Source organism: Lytechinus variegatus, chromosome 19 (assembly GCF_018143015.1).
Source record: "Lytechinus variegatus isolate NC3 chromosome 19, Lvar_3.0, whole genome shotgun sequence".
NCBI lineage: Eukaryota > Metazoa > Echinodermata > Echinoidea > Temnopleuroida > Toxopneustidae > Lytechinus > Lytechinus variegatus.
The window spans coordinates 3905884-3931085 of NC_054758.1; the positions used below are offsets into that span (position 1 = coordinate 3905884).

The following is a 25202-nucleotide window of genomic DNA, read 5'->3' on the forward strand; positions in this document are numbered from 1 at the left end:
ATGGATCAGTCCAGCACGAGTGTAGGAAAATAACTCAAGGGGGCAGCATTTTTAGGAATCCTATTGCTATACAAATAGAGCAAAGAAAAGCTGGAAGATCTGAGTTGAACACGATTCATTTGACGGAAACATGGCGGCTTTCAGAAGATCAAGTGCGGCTACTTACGGCTCTCTTCTGCAGGTAGTCGGCAGCGTCTTTGATGTGGGAAGCCATGTTGTCTACGGTAGCCTCGCGGTCTGCTTCGGACAGGACGTCGCGCCAGAAGATACCGGGCTGGGAGTAGTTGTCGTCATCGCCGGTCTCGTAGCGTTGGGCCACTCCGCTGACTTCAAAGGGACACTGTTGGTAGTCTTTGCTGTCGACGGGTCCGGAGAAGCTGTTGGGGAAGTAGTTTGGTGCTCCTCCTGGAAAGTGACCGTACAAAATATGATGTTAGTCAGATTGCTTGAAGGGTGGACCTCTAAACCTTGGGAGAGATGAGGCATTTCACTGATTGTGCTACTACTACTGCTATTAAAACAGACATCATCTTCATCATTTTCATGATATATGATCACCCTCAAATACCCTTATGATCATCATCGTCATGATCGTCACCACCATCATCATTCCTCTGATCATTATCATCCTCATCTTCATCATTACAATAATCAACATCTCCATCTCTCTCATCATCATCATCTCCACCTCCCCCTCCTCATCAAACAGACATTGTTGGAAGTCTTTGCTGATGACTAGTCCAGAGAAGCTGTTTGCGAAGGAGTCTGGAGCTCCTCCTGCAGGGAGTTCGTGATGAACAGGAAATAATTCATACCTCTTGATGATTGGAATATGAACCTGGACCTTAAGACCCCAGGAGAAATAATGGATGTCAAGGATAAGTATACCCAGCAAATCATCTTCATCAACCCCATCCCCATTATCATCATCATCATCATCATCATCATCATCATCATCATCATCATCACCATCATCATCATCATCATCATCATCATCAACATCACCATCATAATCATCTCATCATCATCATCATCATCATCAACATCATCATCACCATCTTCTTCATCATCACCATCATCTTCATCACTCTCATCAACATCACCATCATCACCATTCTAATCATCATCTTTATCCTCACCATTCCTCACATGTTCTTCCACAGTGTGAACTCACCCTGGTTATCTGTGACACACTGCGGTCCATCCCTCTGGTAGCTACGGGTCCTGGCAGCGAAGGGGCAGTTGACTGGAATCTGAAGATAGTTGGTGCCCAGACGGTGACGATGCGTGTCTGAGTAGGAGAACAGACGTCCCTATAGAGAGAAGAATGGAAGAAATAAGAGATTATTATATCTTAATGAAAATACCAACTACAATATCAACAACAGACATTGAAGCATCTAGAAATATTCATTTCCAGGGTGAAACAGTCATTAATATATCCTACATACATGTAATAAAATCCTATACAATGTTTGAATGAGAGCTCAGTCAGTAAAGCTTCAGCCTGTTGAACCAAAGATCGTGGGTTCGACTCCACCCCGGACAGTGGCTGAAGCCTGCATTGTGTGTAAACATCTCTCCGCTGCTCACTACATGCAGGCTATGTTACAGTTGAAAACATCCCTCGGATAGGATGATAAATGGAGGCCCGGTGTAAAGGAGAGTCACCACCTTTGCACGTTAAGAACCCACTGCATTATTTGTATAAGAGTAGGGGGAAACCCCCGGTGTAGTGGTCCACCTGCACTCCCCCAAATCAGTTATATCGGGAGGAGACACCTGTGCACTAGCGTACCTACGAGGGGGGAGAGGGGGCAGTCTGCCCCCCTGACGAGTAACAACCCACACAAAAGACACATCCCTGCCCCCTGACAAGCTTGAATACCTATTCCCCCCCCTCCCCTGACGAGCTTGAAGACCTTTTTGCTTGTCAATTTTTTTCGGGTAAGATTGACGTGCTTTTGATTGAAGACCTTTTTATCTTTGCCCGGTTTTGCTCCCTCTGTGGGAAATCCTAGGTACGCCACTGCACCTGGGTCATATTGATTCAGTTTGCTTTTCGCCTCCCAGGCACAGGTGACGCCGAAAAAACAATGATGAAAAATAATAAAGGATTGCATGGTGGTAGGAACAATCTCGGAGATGGTTTACGGTACACCATGATCAATTTTGAGACATTATGTATCATTGTTAAGCTTAGGATGTGCTTATTCAAACTCAATAAAAATCTCAAAATTTCTTTTGGGCGATTATTATTGGTATTGGTTGGCTGGTCACATACTATTTGTCAGAGTGTCTTTATCATTTACAATGGCTAAGATTTGGGAGGGGGGAGGTACATGTAGGGCTAATCGCCCTTAACCCCAGCTAATTTATTCACTGACCTGAAGCATCTTATCTGGTGAGGGTTCGACTCCAGGGATCATGTGGGCTGGTGAGAACGCAATCTGCTCCACCTCTGCAAAGTAGTTCTTGGGGTTGAGGTTGAGCACCATCTTACCAACAGGGATCAGTGGGTACTCCTTCTGGGACCACACCTATTCATAACAAAAGCAATAACAGTAATGAAATTATCTCACCATCGTGTTCAAATCATCTCGCCCACGGTGTTCAGCAAGGACTCCTTCTGGTACCATACCTACTCATTACAACAACTGTAAATGTAGTAATATCAGCATTATGGGGTCAGAAAGGAATTCCTTCTGGGGCCATACCTATTCATAACAAAAGCAAATAAAAGTGATGATATTATCTGAATACAGAGTTCAGGTCATCTCGCAGATGGTGTCTAGCAAGGGCTCCTTCTAGTACCATACCTTTTCACAACAACAAAGGTAAAAATTGTAATAACAGCATCTATTGGTGGCCAGAATGGATTCCTTCGAACAATTACACTTAGAGCCAGTTACATAAATGAAACATGCACCAAAATAGATCATCTGGGGTCCATTTCAAAATTAAAGATAATAATAGGAACTAGGGTATTATGGCAACTACTATGGACACTTTGACCATGATTGGCTACTGAGCCCTCTTACCATAGTAGTTGCCACAATGGTAAAGTTACAACAGTTGTAAGTGCTACTATGAAACCGGCCTTTGGTAGTTAGATCAAGTAGGTGGACTCCAAATATGCATTTAGGGACCTTGTCAAAAATCTGCGTCTATTAGCGGGTGGGTATGTAAAGTTTATGTATGACTGGACCATGTTCTTAGGTCATAAATCAATTACATTGGGATATCATATATTACACGGGTCGTGTGGTCAGTGGTTAGAGCACTGGACTCATAATCGCAAGGTTGTGAGTTCGAATCCCAACTCTGCCATTGTCTCCACTTTGATAAAAAGGCCCGAGAGTGATATCTGTCGTCTATAACGTCAGCCATTATGACTGATTAACCTAGACGTAAAATGTTTCGTAGGTAATTGGTTTTATTCCAGCTTGGCGTTTACCAGCAAAATGCTGTCCTGCCGAGTTCCTACGGGAGTTACAACAAACAGAAACAAGAAAGGATCACCAGTCATGAGTAAAGTCATTCGTATCTTACGAACAGCTTTATGAAACACCCTCCATAGTCCCTTTTCATAGCGGCTTTCCTGCCTTCCCCATTGTTTTGTCTACATATGATGAAGAGTATTGGTAAAGAGAGGTCGCTTGCGAGATTCCTGCAGAAGAGATGCAGCTCTGACTTTAAACAAGGTATCTTTATAGAGATGATTACCTTTGTGAGGTCAAATGGATTATCACGGTGTTTGTCTGCTTGTTCTTGGGTCATGACTTGGATGTGAAGAGACCAGGATGGCTGGAAGACAAAATGGATAAGAGACAACAGTGTTCAAATAAACTTTCATCAAATTACAAAATTTGAAATTTGCCTTATCTCTCAAAGCAATATACTACGATGTCTACGGTACAAAGTAAAATCTTAGCAAGAGATATTTTAATATTTACTACTAACAATAATTATAATACTTATAATTATATGGTGCTTTCCCAAATATCAAAGAAAAAAAATTTGGGACAAGCTCATGCTTAGTTGAACTACACACAGAAACAAATACACGGGACCAAACTAAATCTAGGCTCGATGACATGACAATGGAAGTACAATGCTTACTGAGCTTATCTTCTCACTGAACATTTTTGCTACTTTATTATTCCTATAAAATGATCTTAAAAAGGATATCAAAATTTAACTCTACTATTACAATATTCAAATCGTTACTTAAAACTCACCTCTTTTCATTATTGGCATGATTTTTTTCTTTGTTGCTCATATTTTTTGTTTGTATAAGTCAGCCCACAATTTGAAACATTGGTATAAAATAGCCTACAAATTATCAAGCCTTTTCTAAGTTAAAAACCAAAGTAGAAACTTACGAAGTTGTTGGTGGCGATGGCATTGTACAAGTCACGGATGGCGTAGTCGGGGTCGCCTGCCGAGAGTTCTCCAGCACGATGGCGGTTCAGATTCTTGATGCCTTGATCGCACTTGAAGTGGAACTTGCAGAAGACGTACTCGCCTTCTTTGTTGCGGAGTTTGAAGGTGTGGCTTCCGTAGCCGTTCATGTGACGGTAGCCGTCCGGCGTGCCACGGTCGGAGAAGAGGAAGGAGACTTGGTGAGTGGATTCCGGTCGGAGGGTGATGAAGTCCCAGAACATGTCAGGATCCTGAAAGACAATCAATTTGAAAGGATTTTATTTTGTCTTTTTTAAGAATAATTCAATAACTGAAAAAAAATTTGCTCATTCATAAAATATAAAAATGGTCATATATTTTTCATTCGTTCTTCTAGACATTCATTCATTTGCCCAATCTCTATTCCATCTGTTCATTTAGCATTCAAGTCCATTATTTTATCTATCATACTATCCAGTCATCCACTCCTTCCTTCCTTCATTTACCCATCAATACATCCATCTGTTCATTCACTCAATGTATTCGTTCATGTCATCATTCATTTATCCATTCAAATAGATCTGTTCATTAACTTCATTGGCATAATGTGAATAAAAATAGAGTACATCATTGTATATGAAATAGATAAATTACACCCCCCTGCCATTTACATAATGAAAAACAAATAAAATGTATGTTGCAAAATCATTGTTATGTATTCAAAATGGCAGTCTAAGTGGGGGGGGGGGGGGGAGAACATGTAAGTGTATTACACAAGCCGCACTTTACATCACATTCATGAGTCAATATTTGTGTTGAGAGAGAAAAGATGACAAAGTTACCACAATCACATGATGTAATGCATCATGTAAACATTCAGCCTTTGCCTGGGATTTAAAGTTACATTACAATCACAGCTTGAATGGAATATCCCAAGATATCATTTCGCATTGCATTAATGTGTATAATATTTCACAGAAACAAGTGAAAAGGGCTTCTGAAATGTAAAATGAAATACATAGGAGAAATCATTTTAATGCATGAATTTTGCAGAAACAGTAGAGAAACAGATATCAGAAAAAAAATGAAATAAGAATTCAAAATGAAAAAAAAAATGTCCAGCAAGCAGATCAGAACATGACATGACCCTAATACAAACACAACCATATACATGTACAATGTTAAATTTTTCTTACATGTACATTTACAACTAAATCAAAGTCCTTATTGTCTTGTGATACAGATAGGATTCCTGTAAAAAAAAATTAAAATTCAACAGTCCTACCATTCCCTTTTAATTCTCATTACAAAACTTCCTAAAGGAAATATTTACACAAAGTCATGGTTGGACTTTGCTCTGTTACAAAATAAACCTTGACTCTTTGGCACTTGGACTGGATTAAAATATCTTCCTATTATACCTCGTCCTTTGTTATATTTCAGACTACTTTTTCAGGCTGTTTTCATAATATTGGGTTCAAAGAAAGATGGCAACTTGGAATTTGTCTATTGTTCAAGGCCTTGCTGCATAAGAATTCCTATTATCACAATAAAGTCATGCAATGGTGCATGTAATTACATGTACCTATATATGTAACAATGCTAAACACTGGATCAAAACAAGGAGATATGATATCTCCTTGATCAAAATCAAGAATTTTGGTTAGCATGTAAGACTTCATGCATTGACTTCATCAAATCACCATATTAAAGGATAAAGCCATTCATTGCCTTGCATGCATTGGTGATTGGGAGCTGGCGCATCTCTGACAACTCTGTTTGTGTGTATTCCTATATCCTCTGAGGGAGGGCGCTATGAGGTTATGATGTCATATGTATATGCATAAAGTCCATACTCTCATGTAACATGGCCTAATGTAGGTTTTCACTAATAAGACAACATGATGTACACATTTTTTTTCAAATCAGCCATACGAGCCATCTTGCATAAATGAGCTCACTGAAAATCATCTTGCAGAATCAAATTCATCATGTTTTGTACCAGTATTTGAATACCGGTATTTGAATTCTTAATTTCCATTTAAAGCTACATTCACTTAAGGCCAAGTAAATCCTAACAAGTTGATTTTTATATAGACGTATTCAAATCATTTTGCAATTTATTGGTGTGGGCTTTGACTTGCTTCATATTTCCACTATACGCAAAATGAAACTTTATACTGTATTATAGAACTGTTTGGTCAGATACAGGAAAGAAAAGTACTTGAAAATATGCATACATCTTTGCAAGTCATTTCCTTAAAAGTGGTTAAAATATCTACATGTATCACAATTGTTAATACTACAACAGAATATGCTGTAGATTAGTTAAGAAATTCGAGTCAAATCATTCCATTTCTCCCAGCATAAAAATATATGTTGAGAGGGTAGCAGCTTAAAAGGAAATAAACTTTATTCACCACTGATCTACATAATTTTGAAACTAATTTACATTCAATCATAATAGCTCTAAAATTGGTGAGAAAGTGATCAAAGATCAAGAAAGTATATTTTCCTGATATCGCAAAGCAAAATTACTCCAGTCAAGATTGAGTAATGACTGGGCAATACACAAAAAGTCTTTCTCTTACAACCAAAAATGCTAATCAAATTTGGTAAGCAAATGTACCCCTGCGATCAGCTAAAACTTTTGTCATAAAAAGAGAATCGAGTACTAGTACATGTAACTGGTCGTCTGAGGCCTTGAAAAAATCAACATAAACAACAACAACAAAAAACACTGTTTTCATGTCAAGGTAAGCATGAAATCAATGACAGTTCACATGATTTTGTCGATGTAAAAACAACCTATTGATCATGAGAATAATCTCTTTAACTTGACCTATTATGAGTCAATCCTTTAACAGCTACCTGTACCTGTTAAGTGACCTGAATTATTTCTTTTGAACTTGACAATTGATAAGCCTATCTGTAAAGGCTGCAATCATAAAAAAAGGAGGAAACAGGAACAATAAATTTATGCTAGATCTGGATTTTGTACAAAATTGTTTGTATCGCTGTCAAACCCTAGAGTAGGTTAGGTCAAATTCTTTTTTTTTGTAAATATATCTTAAAGGGAAACTTGTGTTGTAGAAACCTGGGTGAAAAAGTATTATCAGTGAGTGGTTAAATTCTCTATTACTTGCTGTAAAACAATCTCAATCATTTTAATAAGCTGGACAATTCCTAAGAAATAAACCTCCACAAGTAATATATATTTCCTCGCAATTTCCTCTCTAGGCACCTTCAAAATCTCATGTAAAACCTGGCTTTCCAGGCAAGCACTCCAGTAATACATCAGTCACATTTGCTCTATGTACAGCAGCTGTACAGAGAGTCAAAAACAGGCGTTTTGTACATTTGTATTCAAACCACCTATACGCAGCTAATACTAGAACAAGAAATGTTAAAATGGCTATTTTTGACTCGTCGTACGGCCACCATGGAGCAAAAGGGACTGAGGTATAAATATAATTTCCAACCCCTTGCATGTTTTTTCCTCTTTCTTTCCTGCCCAATACCAATATACTCAAGATGGATACTGGCACATTACAAATGTTCATTATTCTTATTGGGCAATAAGAATATTATTCTACAAGGTATAAATTGCAAATAATTCCTTACATAATGTGTGCATTACTGCATAAAACTTAAAATGAATGACAGGCATTTTTGTGAATCTGTGCATGAACTGAACAAACATTTCATCTATTGTGGCACCGTGCTATTCATCACGGACCTTCTGGTCAAAGTTTTATCAAAATCAAATAGGCCTATATCATTGCCCCTAGACAATCGATATGAAACAAGGTCAGATCAGCCAATGTACAAATTGAGTGTCATGTACAGTGTACACGATCTTCATTCATATAATATAAAAAGAAATGCAAGTTCAACGTTTAATAGTCACTTTGAGTGAGTACCAGGCAATCTTATCTCTCCAATTGCCTAATTACCATATTTCATTTAACTTCACCGCTTGGCTTAACACCATTTTGCCGAATATTAAGATTCTGGGTATCCACACTACATGGATTCATTCAATGCCATTCGGTCTACAATGAGTTTAAATCGCACTTAAATGCCGACGCGTATCTGAAATACAACGCGCAATCTAATTGATCAATACGCAGCAGTGCGCGTCCTCTTTGCATGATCTGACCAATGCGGTTATGCTTTTTATAACGCACGCAGCTAGGCATTTAAGTGCAACTCTAAGTCATACTTAAATCTTTGTGAAACACCCCCTAGGTCTAATTTCTACTTTGTCAAAACAAGTAGCTCAACCCAAACTTGTCTGATAGCCAAATCTTTTAAATAAAGTGGTGCTAAAAAAGTTAATGATCCCCACCAGAAAATGCACTCCTTCATGCAGAGTGTTGAAAATAGACAACATTGCTATACATTTTCTGGCGAGCCCAGAGAAACAAACTGTATGGAATGTAATATTTTATCATCTGACTTCATAATTAAATACACTGTACTTAAAAGATGGCAGAATTTGAATACTTTTAAATATATTCATTTTCCATTCTCTGGTGGGGATTCACTAACTTTTTAGCACCACAGATCTTGCCATAGTAGTTAATAATGGTGTATTTCTAGTGTTTAAAGCCCCTCCCCCCATGAGGTCGGACCAGATATAACCTTACAAAACCCTCATGACTGGATGTGACACTAAAAATAATGACCTTTGCCAATGTTTAACTAAATTATCAGATTAAATACAATCACAAGACGTCTGCTTGAGCACATGTCAAATCATCACTAAAGATTTGACCTTTGATCTGTACTAGCAAGGCACAGAATTACAAAATGGAGTAATTTAAGAAAATACAATAAAGATGTCAACCCAATTATCGTAAAGGTGAAGTTCACCCAACCAAGAAGTTGACTGAATAAATAAAAAAAATCTCAAAGATGCAGATCTCAGAAAATTTCATATGTATAATAGGGCGATAATATAAAGAGTTTATGGCCTTCTTAAATTTTGCCAAGTCATATACTCTACAGAGAGTATGTCAATGCTCTTTCTTCCTTCAAATTCTATTCCTGTATTCAGTGGTCATTACCCTATAATGTCTTTGCTTTATCTCAAATCTATGGTAATTACTTGGACAAGTGTGACTTGGCAATTTCTAATCACCATTCCTTAAATAGGCATGACTGTAAAAGTTTGAACAGAATTGAAGAAGTGGTAATTCTTGAATTTACATTTGATTTCTAAGAGGCTGTTCTCATTGCGCTTTCTAAAACTAGTTTACTGGAAACCGATTCATGAAACCAGTTTGAAAGATCGCTTTGCTAGCGTTCCCACTTGATCACACAAAAGTGATTTTCAAAATCACTTCACGTAAAGCGACCTTGATGCAATGGAAACGCTCTCAGTGGGGTGACACATTTCATGCGAAATTCGAAACTGCAGTGTAGGCATTCTACTACACCTGTCGTATGGAGTAGCACACTCAAAATGTGCGAATATCGCTTCCCGAAGAACGGTTGTGTCCTCGCTTTAATACGCTAAAACCAGTTTAACGAGGCAAAGCGATCTTGAAAACTTACATCATGAAGTGGTTTCTGAACCGGTTTGGAAGATCGCTTTGACCGTTCTCACTACACGTTTAACTAGTGCCCACTAAACTAGTTTCCAGTAAACTAGTTTTAGGAAGGTAGTGAGAATGGTGTCTTAGATAATCAAAATTTGTTGGCTCAATACATGGCAATAACCTCGAGTTCAGATTTACAGGTAGCTTTCAGAGCTCCGTCTGCTTATTGCCAGGGTTATTTTTCACCATCCCATATGGCATTGTTTGTTTGGGAGAGTGCAAACTCCAGAGAATATCAGAGATGGAATGTTTCACACTAACCCCGATTGAGAAAACAACATGTATCTAAATTTCTTGTGAAATTAGAGAACTTGTAATATCTCTAAAAGAAAATACCCTCAAATCAAATAAAAAATTATGACATTCTTGGTGATTTCTCTTTATAAGTTCTGGGGATTTTTGCAATGTGAAAGCAAATTACAAGAACTGTTGATGCGAGGCACTAAATGATAGGTGAGAATAGGGGAGGGATGGGGGGTGGCAGTGATGACCAAGGAGAGACAAAAACATTTTAAAAATTGGGGGGGGATAAAGAGAAGGGAAAGAAGAAAATGAAGAGAGTGATTGAGGTATGGAGAGAAAAAAGAAGAGAAAGAGCAGAGAAAGAGAGAGCGTGATGGAGAAAGACATGAAATGGGGAGGGGCACAAAGCAGATTGTGGTCAAGGGGGAGGGGGGAGTACAAAAGAGAAGAAATAATTTGGCAAACAGGGTGTACAAAATGAGATTGAGTAACATTGGGAGAGATATGAAAAGGAGATGTTCATGAGGAAGAAACGTACACTGTAGAACCAGACAGATTGAGTGTGGGGTGGGGGGAGAAAAATTGGGCCATAGGTGATGGGGGTGGGGGCAAAAGTAAAATGGAAGAAAGAATTTTTAAAAAGAGGGCAGAGTAGGTATCAGTTTACAAACAAAAATGGTACCACCCGTTTTATGTAAAATATATAAAGGACGACCATACATAAGATTCACAAAATAAAATATATTTAGCGTTTAAAAAAACTTGGCCTCAAGTCAAGAGTTGTGAACTTTGATCATCAAATACTGGTACAATATTTTTCAAAACCTCTGAGGAAGTCTTTTATAGGCATATCTTGCACGTAGGCCTGGGCGAAGGTACAGGCATGCAGACAGGTATCAGACGCTGTCCTTGTAAATCATTTTAGAGGGATTCTGTAAAAACTGTTATTCAAGCCAAAATTCAGCAAATTATCACGATACACTGGGGAAGGCAGTATGGGCTGTAAAAAATTTCAAGTCACTCTTGAACCTGAACTAGATTAGATTATACACATTAGCCTAAGCCTTTTTTATTTCATCATACAGATCCTGGTACCATTTCTTCTCCAGTATCAAGTTCTGACAAAAAAAGTTTACAAATACTGTGAAAAGAAAGATAAAATCTGGGCTGAACAGAGTCCTGGCACAGAAGTTGCCATCGTGGATATAACATTGTGGAAAAACTCCATGTCCACCACCTGAATTGTCATGCTTTTTTCGCTATATAAATCACTGAGCAATCTGAAAGTTTATACCTGAATATTTCAATAAAAGCACTTGGATGCTCATTTTGTTGGATGCTATTTGAATGAAACATTGCCACAACTGGAATTTATGTACATAACGCCCATCTCACACTATGCGATTCATTGCAATCTGAAATCTAAAGAAATTGTGATAACAATTGATATGGCCATTTCAACTAATAAAATATTACGAATTAGAGTTCAGAATAGTGGTAGGACTACTGAAATCAAAATTCAGTACAGTTTGAGCCTCCCTGAAGGAATAAAAACAAATTCAATTCCAAATCGTAATGACATCATCAGCGGCTACGGATTGAAGCCGATTTGGACTTTACTCCGACCAAAGGGCTTGCCGCAGTAAAAATATTATTTCAGTATTCCTAACATCATGCCAAACTTAATTTAAAAAATAATTTTACTTCTTGTATTGTTTACTTTTGTATCATCGAGACAGTCTGTGTCTTGAAAAAAAAATTCTGAAAAATTAATCTTACATGATTATGTTTTCAAGTGTGAATATTCTCAAGAAAAAAAAAATGGCAGAATGGCAGCATTATCATATTGCTTATATGTATTCAGTTTTTTTACTTTTTTCAGTTTGATTTCCAGAAATGAAGTCAAGAAATTGACAATGGATGATGAGAATGATGGTGATGACGATGATGGTGAAGAAGATAATGATAATGGTGATGATGATGATTGTGATCGTAATGATGATGGTAGCGGTGATAATGATGATGATAATGATGATGATGGTGGTGGTGAAGATGGTGGTGAAGATGATGGTGATGATGATGATGATGAAAGTGATGATGATGGTATCAGTTGTTGTATTGAAAGGATATACACATATTTTGGTTTCAATCAATAATGAAGATACTCTAGTCTTGAGTTTGCAAACAGCCCAAAAAGAATATTCTTCCATCAATGTTTGAATAGATCTCTTAAGTTTTACCTCCATGATCATCAGCTTTCCTAGCATCAACTCTTTAATACATACAGAATGGGATGTTTCATGTTACTGGCTTAAGATTGCATATTCTTTCATGTGCTTTTTCCTGGGTGCAAACAGAAATCATATTTACATTTACAAACCCAATAATATGTTTCATATTTTTCCATAAAATAACAAACAGTAATAAATAAATTGAATTACAATGCTCACAATTAATTCCCAATAATTTGTAATATTTAGCAATCTACCATTTTAAACTCATCTACCACACAGTAGTACAGTAATAAATCTATACCATAGTACGGTACAGGTAAATACAAAAATGATTTGTGTTAGAAGTGTTTTGTAATACTTGTTTCAACAAGGTTTCGAGCATTGTACAGCGACCAAAGGTTAGTGGGCGTTTCTGTGTGCTCACTGGTCTGAAAATATGCTAGTCTGGCAGTTAGGACACATCAATAAATATTGATTTGTTTTTTTTCTGAAGCATGATTCATAAACTTACAGCAGTTCATGTTCAATCACACAATAAAAATGTGTGTGATTGATAGAGAATTCTATGGGCAGTTGGGTAACAATTTGTATGGTATGTAATAGCATACTGACAGGTAAGAACTGCTATGTTAGCCTTATGCTGGAAGATATTCTCAGAAGACTGGATTGAGGCTACAGGGTCAACCTGATTATCTTGACCCACAAATATATAACACATATCAAATAGAAGCTCAAGAGGCGATATTCAAAATGCTGACAAGAAAGTAATCATTTGAAGAGTTTCGATATTGCAGTTGTTTTAACTGCCAAGTCAGCCCTTGAAACTGGTACTCATACAGTTCCTTTTAATGAAAATAAAAGTACATGGAACTTTTACTTCTTGTTTGATTTTTCATGTTCCTAATCCTAACCAATGCAAATTACTATATTTTTTTTTCTATTTAGGGACACCTGCCCCTTCTATATTTTAAGAATTCCCCATAAAGCAAATACAAAAGTACAAAATTTGGAAGCTGAAAAGAACTACATGTAGATGAAACATGGTTGAAAGTCAAATGGGCAATTGATTAATTTTGAAAAGTACCTGTGCATGTATATTAGAAAGCAGTGCAAGATTTCATGATGGGGATGAGAGAAAAGAAAAAATAAATGATTAAATGAACACTGATAAACAAGTTGAATTGGATATTAATGGAATAACAAACCACTTCTTATCATTATACAGGGTTTTTACTTAAATAAACATTAAACACTTTTAAATACTAGAAATGAATACCAAAGAGACCAAACACTGAACAAGATGGATAAGGTGGGATATATGTAAGAATCATGTGGTAAATCATCACTGAAACCTTTAAACACCACAACACTGATATTATGGAGTTAGAGGATGAAACAAGGAATTACACTATTGTGTGAAATTTCTACACTTTTTTACAGTTACACAAACACTTAAAAATCACACATAAATACAATATATTAGCTTAAGACACTAGACATTAACACCAAACACTGATGGGCAAGACTTAATAGACAAAGAAAGATGAATCAAGGATACAGCTCTAAGAATTATAATTGAAGTTTTCACAATGTTTAACTCTGAAATAACACTAAAACACCCTAAATGTGATCACCAAATATTTAAACAAGGTAGAGTTTAGGAAGAGAGACTTATCAAGATAAGTGTATTATCACGGATCATAACAACTTTCACAGAGATACATTCATAAACAACACATTGAACACCCAATGGAACACTGATAAATGACACCAGCACCAAGTACCAAACATCAACACCTGATGTAAAATTAAAAAAACTTAAGATGGGTGACAGAGTAACACTGAACTTCAGTACTCAACACCAACACCAAACACTGAATTATACAAACCTTGAGATGAGTGACAGAATTTCTCTTCTGTGTATAGATGATGTAACACATTTAACACTGAACTTCAACACTGAACACCAACATCATACATCAAACACTAACACCAAAGACTGAATTTTATAAACCTTGAGATGAGTGACAGGGTTTTTCTCTTCTGTGTATGGATGAAACTTGGGAAGAAGATGGAATCACTTAATACATTAAACACTGGACACCAAAATCAAACACCAAACACTAGCACAAAACACTAACACCAAACACTGAGTTTCACAAAAACCCTGAGATGAGTGACAGGGTTTCTCTTCAGTGTATGGATGAAACTTAATAAAAGATGGAATCACTTAACACATTTCATTTAACACTGAACACCAGCACCAAACACTGAATTTTACAAACCTTGAGATGAGTGACAGGGTTCCTCTTTTGTGTGTGGATGAAACTTGGGAAGAAGATGGGATCACGGATGAAGAAAATAGGCGTGTTGTTCCCGACGAGATCCCAGTTGCCGTCCTCCGAGTAGAATTTAACGGCAAAGCCACGAGGATCACGGGCAGTATCAGCTGATCCGGACTCCCCACCTGGGATCAAACCAAACAAAGGCATGCTGCTGATTAAAAAAAGCTTATACAAGACCTGTTTAATTTTCACAAACTGTTTAATTTTCAGTTTTCAATTTAGCATTTAAATGCAATTACCTGAAATATGTCTACAACAGGTTTGCTCTCACTGACTAATTACACTTGCAATATTTCAAGTGCTGGCATTTTATTCTAAAAGCTTTGGGCACAAGAGGCAGTTTTTTTATTCTCTAAAAACTTGAGGACTGTTTCAGACTTTCAGAGTGCTGTTATTATTAAAAGTAATGTCTCATTTTCACACATACATGTAAGTGGTAAACATTTGTTTTCTACATGTAAATGATAAATCCCAAATATTCCCTGATATTTCATACAACTTCATAAAACGATTTCATACAACGAAATGAAACAATTTCATACAGCCCTCATCAAATTTGGCAAGTAAAGATCTATACATTAAAATGAATATTTACAATCAAGAATGTTCATACAAGTACTTAGTTACAAAGCTGTGAGCAAATTTTAATGATGTCACAATAGGTCTCAACATATTAAGTCTGCTTTGTTTTTCTATAATCACAGTCATGACCCTGATATTAGATATCTGATAGCCAGTATATATGAGGTTAAAAGTGTTACAAACAATAGCAATAAATCTTTATGCCTCCCATGGAGAAGCAGACCTAAGTCATGTGACAACTATTTTTTTTAAATCTTTCAATATTGATTGAATCTTTGCTGGTATATCACATGGTCTTTACATGTACACGTCTATATTACAGTATCACTTTGCATAATGTTTACAATTCTTTAAGTTAAATGTTTGGCAACAATTCAATGTTCTTGGGCATTCTTGTTTTTAGTCTTTGTTCTGCCATTTTTCATTACTTTTATTTTTATTGTTTATTTTGGTGATTTTGTACTCTAATTGTGCAATATCTACTTTTAAATATTGCGATCTTTCTTGATTGTTTAGATTGTTGAGAAATAAAACTATTTAAAAAAATCAACACCTAGCTGAAAAAAATTCTGTAGATTTCAACCTTGAATTCAGTGTGATAACAAGTCTAACTTAGGGTTAAATATATTCATAACCAGGGGCAGATCCAATATTTCCCAATGGGAGGGGGGGGCAAATTTTTCGGGGGAAATTTTTGACAAGCCCCCCCCCCCCCAAAAAAAAGGTTTTCAACCACAAATTAAGGATATTTCGTACCAAAAAAAAAAAGTCTTCAATTTCAAAAAAGGGGGGGGGGGCACATATCGGTTTCAATGTCATTTTTACATTACAAATTTTAATTTTTCTTCTCAAAAGGGGGGGCATGTGTCCCCTGTGCCCCCCCCCCCTCCCCCTGGATCCGCGCCTGATCATAACCCAGAACCAAACTGTACACATCATATGTACAACTACGCCAGAATATTGGCTAATATTCATTTCTTTTGTTTTACTGACCGACGGTGGAGAATCGTACAGCGACAGGTGTCTTCTTTCCGATAGATTCAAACGGAGCAGCTTTGCAGTACTTGGAGATGTCGTTTGTTGTCTCAAAGTAACCAAAAGCACCTGCAGAAGAACATAAAGAAGGGAAATTAATTTATAAGATTGAAACAAATTCATTCCAATAATAAACTACTTTCATAAGTGCACTGTAACATGAAAATCGGAGAAGACTCAAGGAATTGGAGAAGACTTAAGATGTTAAGATATTAAGAAACACTTCTTAACACTATTAAGAAATATACTTTCGCTTCCATACCCCTCTCCTTCCCTCCCAAAGTGACCCATTCTCCCTCCTTATATTTTCAATCTCAATTTAATATAAATTTGATTAATAATAATAACTCAAACAGTATTGAAGATCCTTCCTACTCTCCATCCTTTTACCTCATCCCACCTTTCCCCCCTTCTTCTTCACCACTCTTTCTCTATATTCTCCTCCTGCCTTCTTCTAGTCTGCAGGCACAGACCCTGATTGAAACTTTGATCAAAAAGTGTCTCCATGCAAAGACTAGCACATACAAAACTTGCTGTTTCAATTCAAGGGACTTCAGTACATAAGGCAAGAGTAGGCTGCACATTCAGACCCTTACCTCGAGTGACGGATTTGCAAAGCAGACTAATAGTGAACAGGCATGTTCATATCTGTGACATTAATACCCCTTTCAATGATAATAATAATATAGGATATTTATATTGCGCACATATCCACCTTGTTAGGTGCTCCTATATTACCCGGCTAAGCTAGGCGTTCATAGCGCACACAGCTTCTTAACTCTTTGCCCGCCACGGACGACTCGCGGCACATACAGCAGACTGCCAACGACGACTCAAGTCACAGTTCGCACACAATGCATAAGGCACCCCAAAATTAATGTGGCGCAGGGGGGATAGTGTACGTGGCGGGCAAAGAGTTAAGGAATTACTTCCTACCGGTACCCATTTACCTCACCTGGGTTGAGTGCAGCACATTGTGGATCAGTTTCTTGCTGAAGGAAATTGCGCCATGGCTGGGATTCGAACCCACGACCCTCTGTTTCAAAGTCCGAAGACTAATCCACTGGGCCACAACGCTCCACATACTGATACTGATGTATAAAAAAAAAATCACTCACCGGCTCCTTTGGCGTGGACGACCCTTTCTGGGATACGCTCACGACCGAAGTGGGCCATCTCGTCGGTGAAGACAAAATCTTGGAGGAGCACCGGCCCGCGTGCTCCTGCCGTCATCGTGGCCAACTTGTTGTCGATTGGACATCCTGTCGATGTGGTCAGTCTGTTCTTTTCTTTCACCTATGTATAAAGAGGGAGATCAAAACACCGAGGACAGATCTCTTTCAGTTGAATTCATCAAGAATGTTGCTTGTCTCTTTCAACACATATAAACTTTAGAATCAACTTATTCTGCAGAAAATTAAATGAATTTAATCAATGTACATTTACAGTATTAAATTAAAATAATACTAATAGTGATGTCAATATTGTGTGCACATACTGTCCAGAGATGCTCATGGTGCAAGCGCAGCAACACTTTCTTTGGAAATGTATGTAAAGAACTACAAACATAAAGCTCATGAACTTGTAAGCTTGTGAACACTTTTTGCGAGAGTGATCACGAATTTCCTAGAAAGCCAGTGAACACTTTTTGCGAGAGTGATCACGAATTTCCTGGTTGACCATAGTAGATTGCGAGACAAATGAATACCCTCTAGCGATTATTTCAATCCGCAATAATGAACCTATTTAGTAACATAAATATTAATGAAGTGAAAAAAAAATCTAAGTTACTACAAAAGTACAGTGTTGTTACTGTTGCATCACCCACTGGAATTCCTAGCTACATCCGGTTGGGTTCTGGTGCCCTCCTGCTTACTGCTCCGTTCACCGACAATTTAAGGGACAAGCCCGGTTAGTTCAGTATTTACTAGAGCTCTAGCAAATAAGAGCACCAGCCCCTATATGAAGCTAGTCAGGCAAGACCAGTACAAATACAAAAGGAAAAGTAGGTTTGTGAAACTACACTTTATTCGACACTGCCACGTTCACTATTTTGGGGAAGATGGTCTTAATTTTAATTTGATTCACATCCTGGGTACATTTTTCATCTGAATTAGATGATTTGTATTGTTTTCTTGTTTGATAAAAAATGCCAAGTTTGGTATCAAAATGAGACCAAACAGAATCCAATGAGATGAGTGACCACCAAAGGATCCATAAATTTAAATGAGTGGATATGACTCACCAGCGGCAGAGAGGATTACCCATCTACCCTCACCCATCCCCCTGCCCCACTCCAAAAAGTTGTTTTTATTTAACATCTTTACATCCATTGAAAACCTCAATCTGTCTTATATTTCGCATCTTGTTTGATATAGTTGCAAACTACCATGAAAGTGAAGAATATTCCCTTCTTTTGATTGTAGTCTAGCCAATTTCTGAAATGTCCAGGATGAAGACAAGCAAAGGGTTAAAGATCATATCCAGTCCCCCAAGGGGGGCGTGATAGGGGTAGCATAACCAGTTTCTGAGGGTAGAAGGGGAACACACTGGTAGCATTGAAGTGGCAATAGGCAATAACTGGAGACAGTTGATAGAAGTTTCCTGCGGATATTTTCTGATGAATCATGGTGAATCTGGAGGAGCATATCTCGGTATGGCGACGAGTGTCAACAAACCGAAATGTACGCATGCATGCGTTGCCTTCCAACATTAGAAATGTGGAAAAGAACAGGCATCTTTCCAGAAATGTAGAGAGATGTGAAATAAAGGCATGTGTCGTTCACGGGCACACTACAGGTTTATACATGTACAGGGTTTATTTCAATTTGTGTAATGCTGAGTCAATTGTCATTTTGTCTACTTTCAGTTTTGTCCACTAAACCACATGGTCTAATTGCCAAGTAGTCCACTCACCATTTTTTCTAACAACCAGTTGGTCCAATAGCCATTTAGTCCAAATACCATATGGTTTAATAAAAAGTGTTAAAAATGCAAAATGAATGAAAACGAAATGGAGTAGACCAACTGGGTATGAGACGAAATGGCGATTAGACAAATTAATGATTGGACCAAATAGTTGTTTAACAGACAAAATGTTGATGGATGGAATGGCATTAGACTAAAGGAAAGTAGACCATGTGGTAAGTCAACAAGTTGGCAGTAGACTATTTGGCAATTTACAAAATCTACAGTACGCTTGCATTTATATAAAAGTCTTTAAACTTTTCAAACCAAGATGGTCTACAGTTTATACACATACATGTACTGTATAGAGCAAATTCAGTAAAACATTCTTTTTTAAAGTGAATCAAACTTCTTGCAGTGCTATTCACCGAGTGTATTTGCAGGGCGCAGGGGCAGCACCAAGGTACATGCCAAAGACGCCAAAATGGCACTGTCACTGATTCCGCTTAACATAATCAAAGCAATTATGCGGCAACAATAAAGACCAATCTTACAATCAATTTATGCCTTTTATTTTTACTTTTGCAGTGACCCAATTCCATTCAAATTGTTTTTGTTGTTTGTGAAATCAATGCCATTTTCAAAATAAATTGAATATTATGTAAATGTAAATCTTGAAAATTGTGTCTTTTTCTTAAATGGAATGAACAAATTCTTGAATCTAAGATTGCAAGATCAAAATGGCCAAGATGGCACTGTAAACACAGGATGTAACTCTCCTGACAGGCAGGATTCCGTTACAAGGTGAATCACCCATCAATCCACTCAGCAAAGGGTGCCGTCACACACCGATATTGACCTTGTAATTCCGCTATTAAGAAGCCACCGAGCCAAGCAGTGTCGCATCCAATATCCACCCGCTCCAAATCCGCTGGGAGGAAATTGGTTAAACTCACTGCAAGGTGTTGTACATGTATAGAAACTTGTCAACTTTTAGAGGGTTTTTTTTTTAAATCTAATTCTTAGTGAAGTGTAAAGGATTCTCTTGAGTCTGAAAAATATTTTTTTCATACGCAGCAAAGTCACTATCCTCTCAAAAACATTTTAGATTCTTATAAGCAAGAAATTACAAGACTTAACTACCGGTATCTCAAGCTTATTTGAAACTATACCACACAGTAAATCAGAGAACATACCTGCAATGTTGGTCAGTTCAGTCATACTTTAAATCACAGGCCAGGGTTATTGATTGACCTCACTGACCCTTCACTGTCCTTGGGTATTTCTGTGCCCTTTTAAAGTTTTGCTCTTAGAGTTTAGACTGTAAAAAGTGCCCTTTTGAAAACCAGTTGAGGCTTGCAAATCACACAAGTACCTACACACTTTATTTTACAAAATTATCTAAATACATCCCCTAATAAAATTATAGGCCTACACCTATGGTACACTAGTTATAATAAATTTGGAATATAGTTTACATCCTCTGAAATCAACTTGATTTGATTGGCTCATACATGTAGTAAAGAAAATCAGGGGGGGAGTTAAAAAATATTTAAAAATTTCATCAAATGATCCAAATTTTGTATGTCTAATCCCCATTTTTCTCAAGTCTTACTTCACTTTATAAACTGACCAAGTCATGGTCATTTGACAGCATTTCAGACTGTCAAAACAACAAGAAATTAGAGACAGAAAATTACATAAACGTCCCACATATAGCGGGTCAGATCATGGCATTGCCCAGAAATATGAAATAAAGATAAAAAACAGAAAATAAAAACATCAAAATTCTGGCATATGAATTATGCAATCCTACATGTTTGTAGTTTCATGAAATATTTGGAATTTCAGCTGCAGTATAGATCTGGGTTATTTTCAGGAATTCATCTAAATGTACACATAGTAACCCGATTTGTTACACATTCTAAGAATATATTTTAAAAGCTTGATCAGAGCTAAACCCAAATTCACCAAGATGGATGAAAGAAAACCATGGTTCGTAAAAACAAGCAATAACTTGGAAAATATGCACAAGGGCAGATTGATAAGGTTTAATAAGAAAAACTTGACAAGACAATAAGATCACACGATCAAACAATATATCCCGCAATTCCAAAGTTCACTTATGCAAGCAAGGAATATCTATTATCATCTCGAGCACAATGCAAATTTCTGAAGAAGAAAAGATAAATCTATTGTACATGTATGCCACTGTAGCTTCAAAAGACATTTCACTTCATAACTTCATAATTTTCAACATTCATTCTTTAGAACAAGATTTATCATACTGCCATTGAAAAGGTACATGTAAGCTGCATATCACGTTTATTTACATTACACCAACTCCTGTGTGGTTGAAAACTGAAATTAATATTCCAATAATATACAGTGCATGACTAGGCTTAAATTCAAGGCTAATTTATCATCCATAAAAGCTTGTAGAAATCTTAGGGTGAATTTGCCCCAAGCCCCCATTTCTTCCCTTTGTAGTTGATCCCCCTCCCATAAGTTTTTTTTTTGGGGGAGGGATGTTCTTATTTATTTGGTTACCAGTCATCATGAATATTCTTCAATTTTGTTTTCGTTAACAAAAGTAATGAAATAAAATATCAAATAGAAATTCTCTTTTTTCTAAAATCTTTCTAACCTTTCTTTATTTCCCTTGCCCCCCCCCCCTTTTTTTAAAATAAATTATTATCATTCATGTCTTTTATGATACTGAGATTGAAAGTCAAATAGTTGTCTAGATAATCCAGGGCTTTTACTGAAAATATACATGTATACAGTACAGTAGATAGACAAGAAAACACCAACTTTGCCTATTTTCAGCAACAAATTTATATAAAAGTGAGTTGAATACAGCTCCTTTCCATTATCATGCTAAAGGTGCTTTACAAAAATATGACACAAGAGTAATTCTGCTAGTTAAAGGGGAAGTTCACCCTGAAGAAAACTTTGTTGTAAAAATAGTAAAAAAATAGTAAAAAATATTGGTGAAGGTTTGAGGAAAATCTGTTAAAGAGTAAGAAAGTTATTAGAGTTCAAAGTTTTGGATATGTGACGTCATAAACGAGCAGCTGCCCCATGTGTTATGTAATATAAAATGCATGAATTTCAAATTTTGTATGGTTCCTGATGACTTAATTTTGTTTTCTATTCATGATCGGGTGTGAAATGATTTGTCTATTGATATACAAAAGGTACAGTGAAAACCATTTTCAATTTTCTGAGAAAATGACATTTCATTGAAATTTTACCATTCGCTATGTAGAAATGCTGCTCGCATATGACGTCACAAATCAAATAAGTGAAATTCTAATAACTTTTTTTATTTGATGAATTTTTCTCAACCTTCGGCAATATTTTTTATCATTTTTTCTGCTATTTTTACAATAAACTTTTTGTCAGGGTGAACTTCCCCTTTAAGTCCCTAAAAATATGACACATTGACAAGAATTACATACGGTGCAAAACATATTACTTGTCTGTGCTTTGTTCAATTGTGTAGAAATTGACGTGATAAATTTGGGTACTTGATACACTGTACGCTGGATTTTATTTTTATTACATGTATATTTTGAAATGCATTTTGGGTAATACATTTTTTAATGAATTCTACTCCGGACCCTCAAAAAAAGGAAAAGTTCTGTCTCGTTCATTCTCCTTCTTTCAAAATTGAAAACAAAATGGCCGATCAATACCGAGAAGAAACGCGCCATGGAGGTCGAAAATGTCTAACTTTTCCTTTGTTTGAGGGTCCAGTTTGTGCCTCCATGTCAGGACTCTGTGTCACAATAGACCTTCATCCATATAATCAAGGAAAGTGCATAATTTATTTTTCCCCTTTTATTTGGAGTTCTACTGTGACCCCATTCTACCCCATTTTGGAGAGTACCCATGTCTGCCTAGTATTACACGGACAAGTCTTGGGATCCGGCCTGCTTTGGGCCGGAGCTCCCTGGGTTACCCATTTACATGATTTATGGCTAGATCTTTTAGAAGTATCAGAAGTAGAAATTTCGGGGTCGAAAAATTCAGTTTTTTTCGCAGTACAAGCACATGAATGGGACGCAATCCCTGGCTCTATGGAGGGTAAGCATGCGTTAGTAAATGATTTTTACTCTCTAGGACTCAGGAGCCTCCTGGCTAATGAGCAGGGGATGAGGTAGACCAAAAGCTTCGGTCTCTGTAATGTTGGTTGTTCACAGGTAAGTCACTGTTTTTGTTCCTTTTAACTTGATTTTCTGTTTTTTGGCAATTTGTGCCAAGAGGTAATATCAATTTGCATTTCGGTCGCGTTAATTTTCAAATCTTTATTCATTAAAGACAAAAATTGAAGAGCCCCGACAGGGCCAGGGGGACTTTGCATTGCAAGTAGTAATGGTGGCTGCACGATAGCGAGCCATCAGTGTAGGAGGAGAATTTTTTTTTATGTTAAAAAACTCCTCGAAACAGACGGCTGCCAGCTGTCTAGGGATGAGGATGAGTCCATGGTGGAGACTGGAGTTGGTCAACACATCAGTCTTCACGTCACAATTTAAAAAAAAAACATTGACATCGTTATTAATATTGTCTACATGGTCTAACATTAGAAAAAAACACAACATGCACGTGCACAAGGTCAGGAGGACTTGGTACTCTTGAGTCTTGACTTGTCATAAATTTGTAACCATGCACTTATTTAACAATAATATAAAATGTGTCCATGCCATGGTTTCCCACATTCCACTGCCCAAATTATTTAGGGCCTAGTTCCAAAATAAAATACCATTAATCATTGCACTGCGACAGTTCCTGGCGCGTTGCCCACATCGCCACACACAACACATTATTCATTAATCGAAACAAGTCTGCAACTTGCAAGTCGGCTAAAATTGCACATGTAGAAATTCAAACATATAATGAATAAATTTAATGCATACCTGAGCCTTAAAATCCTCCAGCTGATTCGATGCCTTGTCTCTGCTTGCCATATTTTCAATTTTATATTATTGTGTACTGCTGCGGAATTAAGAAGAGAGAACAGCGAATCCACGTCTTGATCGGGAGCAGGAATCAAAACAAGTGCACCCCAAAGCCGCCCGCGCGCTAGCGATTGACGCTCCGCAGAGATTAGCCAATGCCTGTATACACTGAATTTACGCTTTGACCTCATTCACAAACCCTCGATGGAGGTCACTGGTAGTCTGTGGTTATATCACACAGTTCGCATCGCTGATTGGCTGGAAAAGTGAAGGCTCGCCCCAACGTCACAATACACAAATTTGCATACGTAATTGATTGCTTGAATCAGAAAAAAGAGATTTTTGGTTGATTTGATAAAAACGGGTCTTCGTCACACGAATCTTACATTTTAAATCTTAAAGGCCACATCGCGGGAGAGAAAAGGAAAGAAAGAAGGAGAGAAAAAATAAAAGAAAAGAAAGAATGAGGAAAAATAGTAAAGATTTGGCTGCATATATACTAGTTTTGACAGAAACATTAAAAAGCTTATTGCAAGGCCATGCAATTTGTTGAGACCTAATTAATTAATATCAAACTTCTGAATTTATACCATCTTGGTCGTTGGTTTATTTGATTTTCAACAAAAGACAAAACTATCAAATAGGTCTGCTTTGTTGGAAAAATTTAGATTTTCTTTTCAGCAACTCAAAGTCTACCCCACATAAAGTTGACCTAAACATGAATAGGGAAAATTTACAAAACATAACGCAATAGAATTCTTAAAAAAAACATGAATAAATAATACTAAAGATATCATTAACACCAAAAGAAGTATTGCATCATTAATATGACGGAGGACCAAAGGCTTCTCTCAGTTATTTCATTGGGCAGACTGGTTGTTG

At 37.0% G+C, this 25202-nt stretch overlaps 1 protein-coding gene across 1 annotated transcript in view; it reads right to left on the reverse strand.

Annotated features, from left to right (window-relative positions):
• The window catches only part of LOC121405724 (catalase-like), a 31027-nt gene extending 6555 nt beyond the window's left edge, over window positions 1-24472 (reverse strand). The window contains exons 1-9 of the mRNA XM_041596665.1: window positions 24279-24472; window positions 17568-17745; window positions 16408-16518; window positions 14773-14954; window positions 4386-4676; window positions 3727-3807; window positions 2388-2540; window positions 1175-1313; window positions 167-405 (exon numbers count right to left, since the gene is read on the reverse strand). Coding sequence (XP_041452599.1) covers window positions 167-405; window positions 1175-1313; window positions 2388-2540; window positions 3727-3807; window positions 4386-4676; window positions 14773-14954; window positions 16408-16518; window positions 17568-17745; window positions 24279-24329 — 1425 coding nt within the window. The 5' untranslated portion in view covers window positions 24330-24472. The remainder of the gene's footprint in view (window positions 1-166; window positions 406-1174; window positions 1314-2387; window positions 2541-3726; window positions 3808-4385; window positions 4677-14772; window positions 14955-16407; window positions 16519-17567; window positions 17746-24278) is intronic.
• Window positions 24473-25202: the final 730 nt, after the last annotated feature.